This window comes from Archocentrus centrarchus, chromosome 23 (assembly GCF_007364275.1).
Source record: "Archocentrus centrarchus isolate MPI-CPG fArcCen1 chromosome 23, fArcCen1, whole genome shotgun sequence".
Lineage (NCBI taxonomy): Eukaryota > Metazoa > Chordata > Actinopteri > Cichliformes > Cichlidae > Archocentrus > Archocentrus centrarchus.
This window is the reverse complement of record NC_044368.1, coordinates 23,594,083-23,608,940: the sequence shown is the minus strand read 5'-3', so window position 1 is coordinate 23,608,940 and position 14,858 is coordinate 23,594,083. Positions and strand designations below refer to the sequence as shown.

Here is a 14,858-nt window from a genome sequence, read left to right as displayed (position 1 = left end):
CGATGATTTTTTCCCCCCCTTTCTATAACAAACCCAGTGAAGTTAACTAGCACAATGACACTCAGATAACTGCAGAGAACAATAAATAAAAAGGAACTGGTTTTCTTGGATAAGCAACATGAGGCATGAGCTTTTTGCCTGCTTCAAAGTGAGTTTTATTTCAGCAGAAGGATGTTGTTTCTTTTTTCAACCTGGTGATCTTTCTAAGCAAAGAACGTCTGAATTTTTACTACTGAGGGCTTTCCCTTTCTCCACCAGGTCACTGAATAGGTGGCGGAGCATAAAACACAAAACACGGAGTTCACATCTCCCTAGAAAAGGGTTCAAGGTGGAGGCAGTCTCATAAGCACGATGTCAACTTCTCTTCAGCAAACGCTGACTGTACATTTGGAGCGCTTTGATTGGCGAATGAGGGAAATCATGCTTTTTCTTGCTTTTTCTCTCATTTTTTTAGTTAACTGACAAAAGCAAAAAGAAAGAAAAAATTTCTCTTTCAACCTCCCCCATCCGTTTGGTTTCACTTGCCTTCCTTTTTCCCAGTGCGACAAGAATAATCGCGGCAAACAATGGCTGCGAGAGTCCTGCTGCACTTCATGTTAATTTATACAACTAACTAATTACCAACAAAGGGTGGAAATCACATAAAGACATTCAACCCGCTCCCACGCTAGGGCTGTGAACCTGCTGCTGTGTGTATAGATGCAAATATGTGTGTGTTGCAAGTCCGCAAATTCCCCTCCGGGATGTGTGCTTAAAAATCAGACGTCCATGTGATGACTTGCAACGGCTGTATATGCCATTGTTGATGTTTATAGTGTGTGTATGTGTGTGAGTGTGTTTGACGTAACCCCCCAGATAGCAGAGAAGGAGGAGGATTAGGCAAAGTGAAGATGAGGAGGAGGTGGGGGTTGAGGGGGGTGCGACTGATGGACGGATGAACAAGAAACTGCCTCAATCCCTCCACTTCTCTGGCTCCTTTTTTCCTCCCTTTCATTCTCTCGCTCCTTCTTCTTAGGAAGAATGTATCCGCCCTTCCCATTGTCACCCATTGGAGTGTACGCAGGCGTGAGGGAGCTCCGGCCACTGTGCGCCTGTGTGGCACAATGGCCTCGTCTAAGTGCTGTCCTATAAAATGCCTCAGTGCTCTCTAAAAGCAAGCCCTGGGTACCCTCCATGTCTTGAAAATAGATGAAGTGCTGTGTGTACATGTGCGAGCATGTGTCGGTGACTGTGTGTTGCATGACATCTGTCACTGAGTTGGCATTTTCAGTACGGAAACCTGCGCCTTGGAGGAGCTCGGAGCGGTGAGCACACTCGGCCGTAAAACACCATTTTGGTTGACCTCGAGGTTGCGCGGCTGCAGTCCCGCGTGTGCGTTTGTGCGCGCGAGGTTGTGTGGGCACGATTGTGTCTCTTGTTTCTGCGCATGTATGAACAAATTTAGGTAATAAAGAAGAGCGGTAAGGGTCTGACCTCAAAGACGCAGACTGGCTCTAAAGCGCTGCCATTTCTTGACCCAGACTAAGAGACTGACAGGAGAGACACATCCTCGAATGCAGGACAGGATTATTGCTCGTACTGTCATTCATACTGTAGCAATGGCAATAAATTCAGGTACATTTTTTTGTGTAGATGTTGACATTTACTACAAATTTCTTTCACAAGTTGCATACAGGAAGCGAAGAGTCACAGTAAGAATTATCGATGAATTTGACTTAAATAAAAGCAAAGACCTTTAAAAAAATTTTGTAGGGCTGTTTCTTGCTTTTCTCAAATCCTCACATACTAAAAAGCCTAAATGTCATTAACTTGAACGTACAGTTCACCCCTGAATTAAATTTACATAGCTTTCCTCTGGCCTGTGGTGCTATTTATCCATGTAAACTGCTGTAGTGTGAGCTGCCCCGTTTTGGAGACATCTGTTTTCTCTTAAATATAATGGAACAAAGTAGCACGTGCCCTGTGATGCCCAAAGCACCAAGGGAAAAAAAAAAAGCACCTAAAAACTAAGCAACAATGTTTCTTTCTTGAAATAATAATAATAAATTTTAATGACACACATAATATAATGACGTGATTGCTCAAAATAAAGCTACAAACCTTGTTAGACACACTTTCTACCTAACTACAGCTGGTGAGAGGTTGACGATAATGTGACAGGGTGTAAGCATTAATGGTGTCACCTGTGCTGTGTATGGACAGTAAAAAGAAAATGACTCCTGACCAGGTCTAAATTTTTGCTAAATAAAATGCCTACAGTTATATATACGGAAAAACATGAACAGCAGATTTTCTCGGAGACTTCTAGCTCAGGAGCTTTGTTTATTCCTGTTACAGCTGAAGCTAAAAAAGGAGAAAACATGGAAAAAAAAAACTCCCAAAGGCCACGAAGCCCCAGTGACTGGTAGCTGTAGCTGGGTAGCAGAGGGTCAACAGACGGGTCCAGAGATGGAGCTCAGCTGGCACTTAATGTGCGAGCCACTTACAGTCAATGCCGCCATGTAGTGAGATGAGGAGAAGAGAGGAGAGGAGAGAAAAGGAGAGGAGAGGAGGCTGAGTGTCTGGTGAAAGTCCAGGGCAGTGAAGGCACCACTCCAGGGGCCGAGAAAAACATCTGTGCCCCATTTAGTGATGTTACTTCTCCTTTTAATTCCCCTCATTTTTCTTTTTGCAGCTTCTATCTATCCATCTATCCATCCATCCACATACCTACCTACTTACCCACCAGACTGGGCTAACAGGTTATCACTGGGGGTTGCTCTGTGGCATATTGTTCACAAAAGGTTAAATGGTGAGTCTAAGGTAAGTCCAGGTGTGTGCATGCGTGTGCTCTTGCAGCCATCTCTCTTGAGTTTCTTCACCGTCTCTCCTCTTGACCCCGTGCCTCCCGCTATGCTCTGCTCTCATTATTCTGCGTAATGACACAACGCACGCACTCCAGCACGAGCCGCTTGCCCTGCGGCCTCTCGCTGGACACACAAACACACATGCACGCACACAGGCTTTGTCATCGCATTTTTATCGTCTCCTTGTCACTGCTGAAGAATTTATTAAAGACAGCAACTAATGCTGTGTATCTGTGTGTGTGTGTACATATTTTGTAGAGGTGTGTTTGAGAGAGAGAGAGAGTGTTTGTGTGTGTGTGTGTGTGTGTGTGTGTGTGTGTATCTCGCGGGTAGCAGGTGGCCGTGGATTAAGACAGGAGATGAATGGAGAGAGCAGGAGAGCGGTGGAGCATGGTTGGGCCAGGCCATGGGGGACAACATGGCTAGTCATTTATTAGAGGCCAACACACACACCTTACATGTATGCAACCAAATGCAATCCTTCCCTTAGCAAACATGCACACACACATTCTGCCACAAATACATATGCAAATGCACATGCACAAGTATATGTGCTCCCAAAGGCTTTAACAGCACTCACACTGACCTAGTATCTACTATCTTCATTCATCTAGCCTAAGTAGAGCAGCACTAGCCACAGACACAAAACTAAATCTTTCAAACTTAAGGCATTCTTAGTGTGTGTGACTGTCTATATGTGTGTGTGTGTGTGTGTGTGTGTGTGTGTGTGTGTGTGTGTGTGTGTGTGTGTGTGTGTGTGTGTGTGTGTGTGCGTATGTTTATAATACCTTGTGGGGACAATTTTCCTGACATATACTACGTTGTGGGGACCAATTGCTCCTTGTGGGGACTGGAACCTTGTCCCCACAAGGGGAAACCCTGTTTTTGGGTCAGGGGTCAGAGTTAGGGCTAAGGTATGAATTGAGTTTAGGTTAGGGTTAGGGTTAGGTATGTGATGGTTAGGGTTAGGAAAAGGGTAAAGGTAAGGTTTAGGCTGTAGAAATGAATGGAAGTCAATGGAAATTCCCCACAAAGATAGCAAAACACACTTGTGTGTGTGTGTGTGTGTGTGTGTGTGTGTGTGTGTGTGTGTGTGTGTGTGTGTGTGTGTGTGTGTGTGTGTGTGTGTGTGTGTGTGTGTGTGAGAGAGAGAGAGAGAGATGTCTAAAGAGCTCAGGGCCTGCCTTCGATAAGTCAAGCTTCTCTTTCTGTTTCAAGATGTTTATCGTTTTCTGACCCATTTTGTGTCTCTGGCCCCTGGTTCACATCCCTCCTGGTGTCAATGTTCGTACACTATGAATGTGCATGTGTGTCTCATTGATCCAGCTGGAAGCTGTGTGTGTGTGTGTGTGTCTGTGAGAGAGTGTGTGAGAGAGAGAGACAGAGAGAGCAGTAATATTCCAGGCCTTTCATAATGATTAAAGCCTTCATTAAATTTTCATCCCAACCTGCTGTTTGCTGCTAATGGCCTTTGTGAGCCACACAGCCAAACAATAGCTAGCCGGGCACAGAAAAGGGATTTCTATCTCACGTTCAATACTGCCCCCTCATCGTACCCCCCCACCCCCACCCCCTCTCCATTTCCCTCTGCCCCTCTTCATCTTTTCTCAGCCTCCTTTTTCTTCCCTAACTCTCTTCTTTTTTCCTCAGCCTGGGTTTTTGTGTGCGTGCTGGGTCTTGAGGCGTTAGGGCCTTTTGTTAGTGCGTTTTATTTAAACACAGGGAAGCTAATGCTCTAGGTTGGTTTGGATGCTGCACCACTGTGCTAATGGGGTCTGAAGACACTGGTGTTTCTCTTCTTCACTTTCCCTACCTTCACCTTCTGTCTTTTCCTTCCTTCCATCCTTCCTCCCTCTCTCCCTCCTCCCTCTCTTTCTCTCACTCTGCACTGGCTGACTCATAAAGATCCATTATTGTTGTTTTTTTCCTGTGCAGCCGGTTCATGAGGTCCAGCGAAGCAGCGAACAACCCAAAACACACCTCAATTACAGCTCAGCTCGACAAACAGTCCAGTTTTAATCTCTTTCCCTTTTTTTTTCATAAAATGTGCCACAACAGGCCTCTCTATCGACTGGAATAAAAACAACCAGACAGCAAGAGCTGACCAGCAGTCTCGGCCTTTTGAAAACTCGACAGAAAAGCCTGGAAAATAAGGTTAGCACATCGCAGCTTGAAATGAAAGCCTGTTGATGCACTGGGGGGGGGGCACAAACACATAATGCACCTACACTTTAAAGGCAAACACACACTGCACTGCTTTACTGTTTTTTCACCTTTTGGGTATGGTGTTACGTGAGCTTGAGGCTGCATGGTCAGGGATGTACCAATATTAGTGCGTTACAGCAGTGGATTTGAAAGCTGTGCTCCAACGACCACTTCAGGCTGGGTCCAAAAGCTAGAAAATCCCCAGCAGATGATAAAATGCTCAACTCCAGTGACTGAATAAACTTCTATGGATAGTTTCCCCCCATCATAACATCTACAGTATATGGAGGTTGAATTTCTTTAATAACCCTCCTGTTTGGATTTTGTTAAGGCTTATAGTTAAAGGTGTGGAGAGCCTGACTGGCAGGTGTGCCGGCACAGGTAGATGTACCTGGCAGCTGTCTGCTGGGCTTTTCCTTCTCTAGTTTGAGTCACTCTCGATTGTGTTTGTGCTGTTAAAGGAATTACCTCACAGATAATACTGTGAGGTACAGCACATCCAAGAAGGTTGAGCTCCAGTTTTGAAGAGTGAAATTATAGTATTTTTTTTTTTTTCTGTTTAGTCTGTAAACTGAATTATCTTTGGCTTTGCACTGCACGCATTCAGCCTATGGATGCAGCTTGCTCACAAAGTGGCCTTACCTGATAACTTAATGCTTCACTTTTGGCTCCACAAAACATTCAGGCTTCAGATACAGAGTCCAGAAACCAAAGGGTGACCTCATACCAACTCTTTCCATCTCTGATATACAGTTTGTGTTTTTGACTGAGACTGACTATTAATCAACTCTTCTGTTTTGCTTAATTAGAGTTTACTTTTTGCCCCACATTTTTCAGCCTCTAAGCTGCTTTGATGAAATTCTAATAGTGCAGCAGATCTTTTAAAGCTGACACCGACTTCCCTGTGAAGCAAGCAAAAGACATCCCAAGTAAAACAGTAACCTGTTATTTATATTACATTTATATCACATCTTCCCAAAGGGGATGGACACCTGTTGGTGATATCCCTGTCACATTATCTCTTACATGCATTTCATGGTGACTTAAGCCCCTATTTGTGGGAACAGTGGACATCAGTGAGCTAACTTTATCTTGTCTTGACTCCAACTGCTCACCCTGAGGATAAATTTGAGAATAAAATGTGGGAGCTAATGAAGCTAAGCTATGGAGGCTCTGGGCAAAACAATGTTTGAAATCTTTATTTAACAGAACAAAAGTGCAATATCCTAAATGTTACCAAATTAGCAGGAAAGCAGGGAAACATTTGGAGACTTGTGAATAGACTGAAGTATGTTTGGAGGTTTTTCACACACTCCAGTGCACGCTACACACACATGAACACACGCATCCGCGCACACATCTTATTTATCAGGTTGTGATAAATATGCAAGGCATTATGGACAATAGGCCCAAGCAGCTAATGCTGTCTGCCTGTATGCTGGAAAAAACAAAGGCTCGCCTCTCATCTGAATGTGTGTGGGTTCAGAACAGAGGGAAAGGGAGCGAGCGAGAGAGCCACAGAGAAAACAAGACAGAAAGAAGAAGAAGAAGGAGATGAGAGAAAGGACAACAGAGTGTAATAAAAGTCCGGCGCAGAGCCAGGAGATGGTGGGGACTTGCAGATCACACATCTGGCTGTAACAAGCGTCTCCTTTCATCACTGACCTTCTGGCTCGTTTTTGATCAGCTCCTCCATCTTGCGTTGTTTCAGTGTGTCCACCACATCTGCCAGGCTGCCCTTGCGTCTCTCAGGGGTGCCCAGGGTGCCCGTGGCCGAGCCCCCGTCGCTGCAGGGTCGCCCTCCACCTCCACCCTCTTCTTTGCCTGGTGAGGTAGCATTGTGCTGGGGGTAAGGACTCAGCGAGCTCCCCTTAGTGCCATCATGCTCCTGGAGAGAGAGGAAGGAAGAAGAGAGGACAGGTAGGGATCAATTATTAGCTTCAAAAATTATCTTAAAGACGCAAACAAAACATAGAGAAAGAAAATTAAGAGGAGATTGGGGAGGAGCTGGCATAAACCTCCTCATTATCTCCATCTTTCTTCCCACTCTTGCTCCTGTTTTCTACATCTCCCGTTCTCATACCCCAAAGCAACAACTTTCATCCCTGTCCAGTTATCTCAAGTCGGGGCATACTTCTTTTCTCTCTCTCAGATCCTCTGGAATCTGCATTTGACTGACTTGGAGGTACTTGACAGAAGAAGCACATGAAACAGTAAAAGACTGCACATTCTTTAAGTGTCACACTAACTCTTCATTACAAAGCTTTCATTGGCTTCCTTTGAGGGACGTCCAATGCTGCAAATCCCAAGCCCAACTTTTGGTACTGCTTTACTTTTGTCCTAAGATTCTCCACAATTAATGCTGAGGATGCAACTCCATCAAACTCAGAGGGGGGGGTAAAAAACAGCTCTGTTCTGAGGGGAAATAATTTCCCTAAACTTGTAAAAGAATTGAAAGGGTGAAAAATATGGTAGAAAAAAAAAAAAAGACAATCAGCATGTCAGCAACTAATTATAATGTATACAGCTTAAATAAAGCTCTTCTAGTCCCAACGTGTTCACTTTAATGATGTTTGGAAATAATGACTGTGGTGGAAAAGTGGACTTCTGCAGACAAATAAGTTTACCTCTTTCCACTAAACACTGCGCTTTTCTTATTGTTACTTCTCTTGGGTATATGACTGTATTCCGGGAACTGCGCGGCCCTCTCTGCCAAAGTTTTGACCATTTCATAGACTTGACTGTATGAACGCACTTTTTTTTACATTTAAATGAGTGAGTGTCAGTATGGGAGTGTTTGCGCTCTTTCAAAATGACAACTTAAACATGAACAACAAGCTTCAGGACAGTAGCTGAATGGTAAGTAACTTTTAGCATCTTAATCTGTGACCCCATAAAACCTGTGTTTGTTTCTACAGGCAGCATTATAGACTTAACGCCGGCTCAGCCCAATTAGCAGTGACACTGAGAGTGAGGATGCCGTCAGCTTCGAGAGGGAACACCATTATCTCTTTATCACATGCACAGATGTATTCATGAGGGTGTATATATGCTCTAAACGCACCGACAGTCACAGAAGTTAATACAGCGTGTTCCTTCTTGAATTAACACTCAGGTGTGTTAAAACTGTGTGTGTTGCTGTTTAATTGCAGAAACAAATGAGTCAGTTAGTCAAGCAGCCTGTCAGCTCAGCTCTTCATGGGGTCAATGGTCCACAGGGTTAATCTTTGGCTAATCTCACTGCAGTATGGGGCATGCCACCTGGGACAGAGGCACACATAAACAGTACCTGTGTTTGTCTATGTGTGGGTGTGCGTGCGTGCGAGACACACAGAGATGGACAGGGATGGGGAGGTGGTAGCACATTCCACCTTTAATAATGACATTACAGAGCATTAAGGCGGAGATGGTTTTCTAATCATTAACTCGCAGGCCGCTGGTGGAAGTGGAACTTAATACTCAGATCACAGTCCACAGTGGAGTCATTTAGAGAACAGCTGAATTGAACTGCCTCTTCTATTGAGAAAAAAAATATACAAATGTAACAATTTAAGACTCCAAAACAAAGTCTCAATAAATTTTCCGTGTTCTATTAAGAAGATAAAGCCAGGCAGAGGCTCTGCATATTGACTATGCTCCCATTGCCAAACACTATATGAGAGGTACAGCAGACCATTATCACTTGGCATTTTCGACACTTCACTGACTCTCTCTGTTGGGCTCTGTGTGTTTCCACACTCTGAATAAGTCAGCGCACTCAATAATTCACTCATCCTCTCCTTGGCATTCTCGCGCATGCATTGTAACAGTGGGACAGATTGTGACAGCAATGATAAGGTTGGAGCAGTTGTGTATACTGTATATGACGGGGTAATGAGGTTTCAGTCAGTCGCTGCTGAGGCTGCTAACAGCCTCGTGTCACAAGTGTCTTGTGATTTTAAAAGCCCTAAAAGACTTTGCTCTTCTCCTCTCACCACCTGACCAAGTGGTTGCTCCTGCCTCTCTTTGTTCCTTCACCCTCTGCTGTTCTCCAGATTAAGGAAATTCAGACTTCAAAAATGAGCGGATTTGTGATTAGGAGTTGCATCAGCACCGGCACGACGTGCAAATGTAACGAGACAGAGGGAGAGATAAAGTGTAAGCGTGTAAAAGTCAAAGAAAGCAAGAAAGAAAGACTGAGCGAAATCCAAAAAAACAAGAAAAAAAAGAGAGAAGCGATGTTATTAGAGGAAATGAGAGTGTGCGAGTTCACAGAGAGATACGTGGAGAGAGAGAGAGAGTAAAGAGGAAAGCAGGCATCTTGAAGGCAGCGGTCACACCTGTCACATCCCATTTATCTAATCCAGCGCCTACTTAAAACAGCCGCACTCTTTCTTTCGAGAAAGATGTCGCGCAAACAAAACAAACAGAACAAGAATATGGAAAGGAAGATGGATGGTGGGGGGGGGGGGTCGAAGGAGTTGGGGATTGTGGGGGGGGGGGTTGTCAGATCTCTTTACTCTGTCGAAAAGCTGCCACAGAGATGTCATCTCGCTGCGTCCAACAATGAAGGTCATTTCCCCAATCAAAGGGAATTAGCAGGGAGCCGTGGCTTCTTCAAAGACCTGGTACATTAGGGCCTGTGACATTATTTATGTGTGAACTCAGACAGCCTTATCCCGAAGGCAACTTAAATGGCTTATGTTTCTTTCCCCATCAGCCTCCCGGCATATAATCCATGCGCCTCGCTGGCGATTTGTACAGCAAAGTCCAAGACAGAGGGATCAGAAAGGACGAGACACGAAGCAGATTCTCTGCTGTAAATGGGTGTCACTCAGCCGATCCTGGGGTAACGCAGGTGGTGAAACTTTTCTCATCAACATGCATTTATTCATGAGTGCAAACAGAAATTCTGGCTACTGTAAATGTTCATGCCCTCCTCCCAGTGCATGTGTGTGAGCAGGTTTTTGTGCATATATGTGTGACACTGTGAGTGCACCACATAGCCTGTAGGTGTGTAAATGTGTGAGTGTCTGCATATATGTATTTATATGCACTGGATGTGGCAGGCTGGCAGTGTGGGCGGTTCTGCCTTTAGTTTGCAGATGTCAATTCTCTTCCAAATGACTGGAACAAAGTAAAAATTGCGCCCCACTCTCTTTATCCTTTTACTGCCTCTGCAATGGAACCGAATTAAACAACTTTTGTCTTCTTAAGCTCATCTGTGAGGGGAGGTTGGTTTAAAAACACTTAACTCTTGCCAAATGCTATTTTTTTCCTACAGCCAGCACAGATGCTGCTGTTCATGTTCTTTTTTTTTTTTTTCCTATTCCTTCGTCTTCTTCCCTTCCTCCTTCTCTGTTGCCCGACAGAAGAAACTCCCTCTCTCTCTCGCTCTCTCCTTCTTTCTGCGCCGCAGCCTGACATGTCTCGGGCTGCGCAAGGTGTATGTGTGAAAAACAATATTTGATGCTTGGCGCGTCGTTGTGGATCAAGGCATGGACAATGTGGCAGTAGGAAGAACTGGAAACAGCTGCTCAACTAAAATACGTGCCCACGAATACACACCGAGAGAATGTCACTGATCGCTCCTGAGAGGGGGGGGAGTGAGACACAGCCTTGTGCCAGAGCTGCCAATCTCCACGATATATACACTTAACACACCTCAGATGCAGCAAATCCCTTTACATGCCATGGCTAAACACAGACACTGTCAGTTGTGAATCCGGGGGTCCCTCAGGCTGGGACAAGCAAGCTAACGCACAAAGACACGCATTAGTTTTCTCCTTGTGTTCCAACAATACTGAAGAGTTGAATAACTGACCCCCCCCTCCCCAAAATTGAGAAAAAAATGGCAATAAATTACAAAAATTTTAATCTCCTGATTCTAATTGTCTAATTGCACACACTTAGCCTTTCCTTATCTAAAAACCTGCAGCTGTATTTTCTGTATTTTAAGTAGCAGTTTGGCTAAAAAATACGGCAGTATATTTTACCACGACCCCTCACTGTTGACAGGCAAGCGTGTGTTGATTCATTAGTGCATCACTGGCATGAGAAATTAAGTGTGACCACTGTGTCTCAAGACTGCTCAATGACTGTGTTAAATCTGTCAAATTCACATTTACACACACACACACACACACACACACACAATCACACATACAAATTAGACAAAAAAAGAGAGAGAGGAGGAAAATGAATAAGAAATAATGCTTGATGAAATATCTTTATAGTTTTCTAACGTGTAAGCGTGCATCTCGCCTGTTAATGAAATAATTAGTGTTTGTCCATTAGCACATTTATGAGAGAAGATGCTTGCCTCTGCCTGATGTGAAAACATTTTTTTTTTGCAATCATCTGCAAACCTAAACACTAAAAGATCTAAAAGAAAGAAAGCAAGAAAAAAATATTCCATTCATGGACCGTGAGCTTAAACCTTTCCTGTTGTCATTTACAATTTTTGCATGCGTTTAGCGAGGACTCAGATTTAGTTTCTCTTCTGACTGTTTTGGTGTCATAACTGGATTCAATAGGTTGACCTCGCTGAACTCCCAACTAAAACCCTTCCCATCACACATTTGAACTCAGGTGCTCCCAGCCAATCAGGGTCCAGCTGCACAGTGAGGACTTCCCTTTCAATAAAAACACCCTTTTTAGCTAAACTACATTCATTTGCAAACCATTATGAACTGTGCTATTCTTACTCCCAGGCGGAGGGAGGAGGGGGGGGTAAAAAAAAGAAAGAAAAAGTGAATAATCCGACACCTTTCACGCTTTTAAAATATGCGTGAGTGCTGTTTTCACTCTGTGTGGTTGTGCAGCTGTAGTGGGCAGGTAAAGCAGCCGAGCCAAAGCCAAACAGGCAGGCGAGGCAGGCAGAATGAAGAGGTCAGTGTGGAGCTGAGCGCTTCTCTGCCACCGTGTTAATTTACTATGACAAGATAAGGCTGTAATCTGCCCCCCCCCCCTCTCTCGCTGCCCCCTGCTGCCTCACATCCAAGTCAAGCAGTCGCCGATGAGCCACTTACTTCCCCCCTATCACTTTACAACAACTGCCCTGAGAGAGAGAGACAGACCACCCCAACAACACCCCCACCTCATTGTAAATCTTCTCTATTTCTCTTCACTCTCCAGCCACTCTTTACTGACAGTCAGCGGTGAAGGGATTGGCACTGTTAACCCCCCCCCCGAATCCCCCTTTAAAAAAATTAACACACATCTTACAACATGCCAAGCAGGCAGTCAGATAAGCCCCCACTCCACCCCCTGCCAGCCACACACACAGACATGCACTTAATAATCCACATCAACTATTATCAACAAGGCCTTCCACACACATAAACCCACACATCAACAGCGTCCTGTCTGCTGCCCACTAATGAAGAAGAAAGCAGTTGTGTGTCATTTTGATGTGAATGCTTAAGATTTTTGCCCCTTCGTGATGACCTGACGTGGTCAGCGATGAGGCTTATTCTGTGCAAAATATTCATGAGTGCAATGTTTGTTTATTCATTTATTTATTTATCTTTCTCTTGGATAGTGTAAATCTAACTGGGAATAATCTCCACTACAGCCGGTAAACCTCCATCTCTGTGTGTGCGTGCGTGTGTGTGTGTGCGTGTGTTTCCCTGTGGTCCCAGGACTTTGGTTTACAGTCGGCACCTGCCACACGTACAGAGTCCACAGGAGGAGGAGCCTACGGGCTAATCAGCAAGCTAATTGCAGAATTAGCTTTTAATTACAGCTGCTAACCACTGTTTCATTGTTTTACAGCATGTGAGCATTTATGGGCACTATGGGGAAAGGTCGGCAGTTGTTATCTGAGCACTGCTGTGACAAGGTGTGTATCAAGGTGAAGGCGCAGGAGAAGTTTTGTTTTTGGTCTGCATTTGTCAGAGAGCATGCGTAGAAACGCTGATGTCACAAGACCTTAGGCAGCTAAGCTTGCTATGGCTATTCTGTAAAATACAAACATATATGCAAGCTACTAGTGGAATACTATAATCAAAATTACATTAATATTACTGTTGGTGTGGATTTATCACACACAAGAATCTGTGCAGTCATGACACAAACACAAATGATGAAAAATGTTAAACACAAAGTCTGAAAAAATAAAGCCTCTCTACCAACAATCCCTAATACAGTCATGTAATCACACCTGTGTACGAACATGCGCTGTAACCTGTACGACATGCAGGAAAGTAAAAGTCATACCCGCATACGCACTAACTTACATTCATTTCCATTAAGCACAAGTACATCTCTGACCTAAACCAACATTCAGCTTGATTCACCCAGAACATGCAATTCAACTTTACGCGCACTGACACACAGACACCTTTACAAATGCAGAGCCATACATTCGGCACCACCACACAGCCTCACGCTTCCTCCCCAAGAAAATGACTCACTCCAGTGGCTCACATTTTTGCAGTCACGCAACTGTGCATCAAATGGGCTCAAGGCAACGGCTGGTGGTGCACACATAAAAGCGGGAAGGAAATATAAAAAAATAAAAAATAAATAAAATAAACACGTGTGTGCACCCAAATACTAGCCTTGAACCTTAAAATGTTCCTATTTAAAAAGAAAACGTCAGCTCCCAGCAAGAAGCCGCTTTCCACTTGCAAAGAAAGTCAATTTCTGCTTTTTTAGGGTCCCGTCTCTTTTCAATCGTCAATCACCAAACAAATAACCTCATTTTGTTGCATCGTCGTGGAGATACATCTTTTCAGTGTTTGGTCACCATAAGAAGAGTAAACAACATACCAAAGATAAAGGAGATCCAGACTGTAAATGCATTCAATATGCAAAAAAGATGTTTACTTGTCTGGAAATTACTGGAATTTCCTTAAAAGCAAAACAATTCTAATTAATGGAAAAATGTTTCATTCCTGAAACGACATCAAAATGACAAATGCACAAGGTCGAGGAAGTTCATTTCCAACTGAATACATCTGCAAAATTAAACATTTTTCAAGCAAAGACTGTAAATTTCTGTCGTGCAGGTACCAACGCCATGTTCAGCTCATTCAGCATCTCAAAAAAGAGAAGGCTGTTAAGCTTTCCCTTCATGCTTAATGTTAGAGGTTGAAATAACCATGACCATAATCTAATCTGGGGTCTGAGCCCTGGGGTCACTTTCCACCCCAAGTCTCTCAAACACACGCAGGTAGACGGCCGTACAGGAAGGAATGCAAAGGGCAGAAAGCCAGTGAAGATAGAGAGATGAGGCCCAAGCCAACGACAAAACCTGCAGTCTATAAAGCCAGATGTGCTCACAGGTAACTTGCCTGGTTTTCTAAGCCAAACACAGCATATATTGTTAACTCCAGAATAAATAACTCAGAAATATGGTTAAAAAATGAACAAGGAGTTTTTGGGTCTATGGTGGGGCAGTGCCTACAGTCACAGATGTGTTAGCGCAGGTAGCACACATTAGCAAAAGTAGGTGTCAGTTTTTTTACAACTAACCATAACAGCCTGAACACTGACAACATGACATCCGTTACCCCAGCAATGAAACTTCGGCTCATCAAAGTACCTTCAAACGGATACTGCACATATTTGGGCCCAGCTAAGTCTCATGTACATCAGAGATCAAATATACAGAGATTCCTTCATTTATTAGTGAGAATCACGCAATTCTGACCCTCAGTAAATATGATTCAGTACCATACTGATAGGATAGGCAGCTCATTGAAGATGCCAACTCACAGGTGGAATATGATCAGTGATGGCAGCCCCCTCTGTGACCTCTTAATGCTGCCTCTAGTTCAGATAAGCTGGGTAAGTCCTTTTTCTAGCCTATATTTGTTTACA

The 14,858-nt window shown here is 44.0% G+C and overlaps 1 protein-coding gene across 4 annotated transcripts in view; it reads right to left on the bottom strand.

Moving 5' to 3' along the window:
• The window catches only part of sox5 (SRY-box transcription factor 5), a 116,056-nt gene that overhangs the window by 60,902 nt on the left and 40,296 nt on the right, over positions 1-14,858 (bottom strand). For all 4 annotated transcript variants that reach the window (XM_030720612.1, XM_030720610.1, XM_030720611.1 and 1 more), the window contains exon 3: positions 6,717-6,939. In XM_030720612.1, coding sequence (XP_030576472.1) covers positions 6,717-6,939 — 223 coding nt within the window. The remainder of the gene's footprint in view (positions 1-6,716; positions 6,940-14,858) is intronic.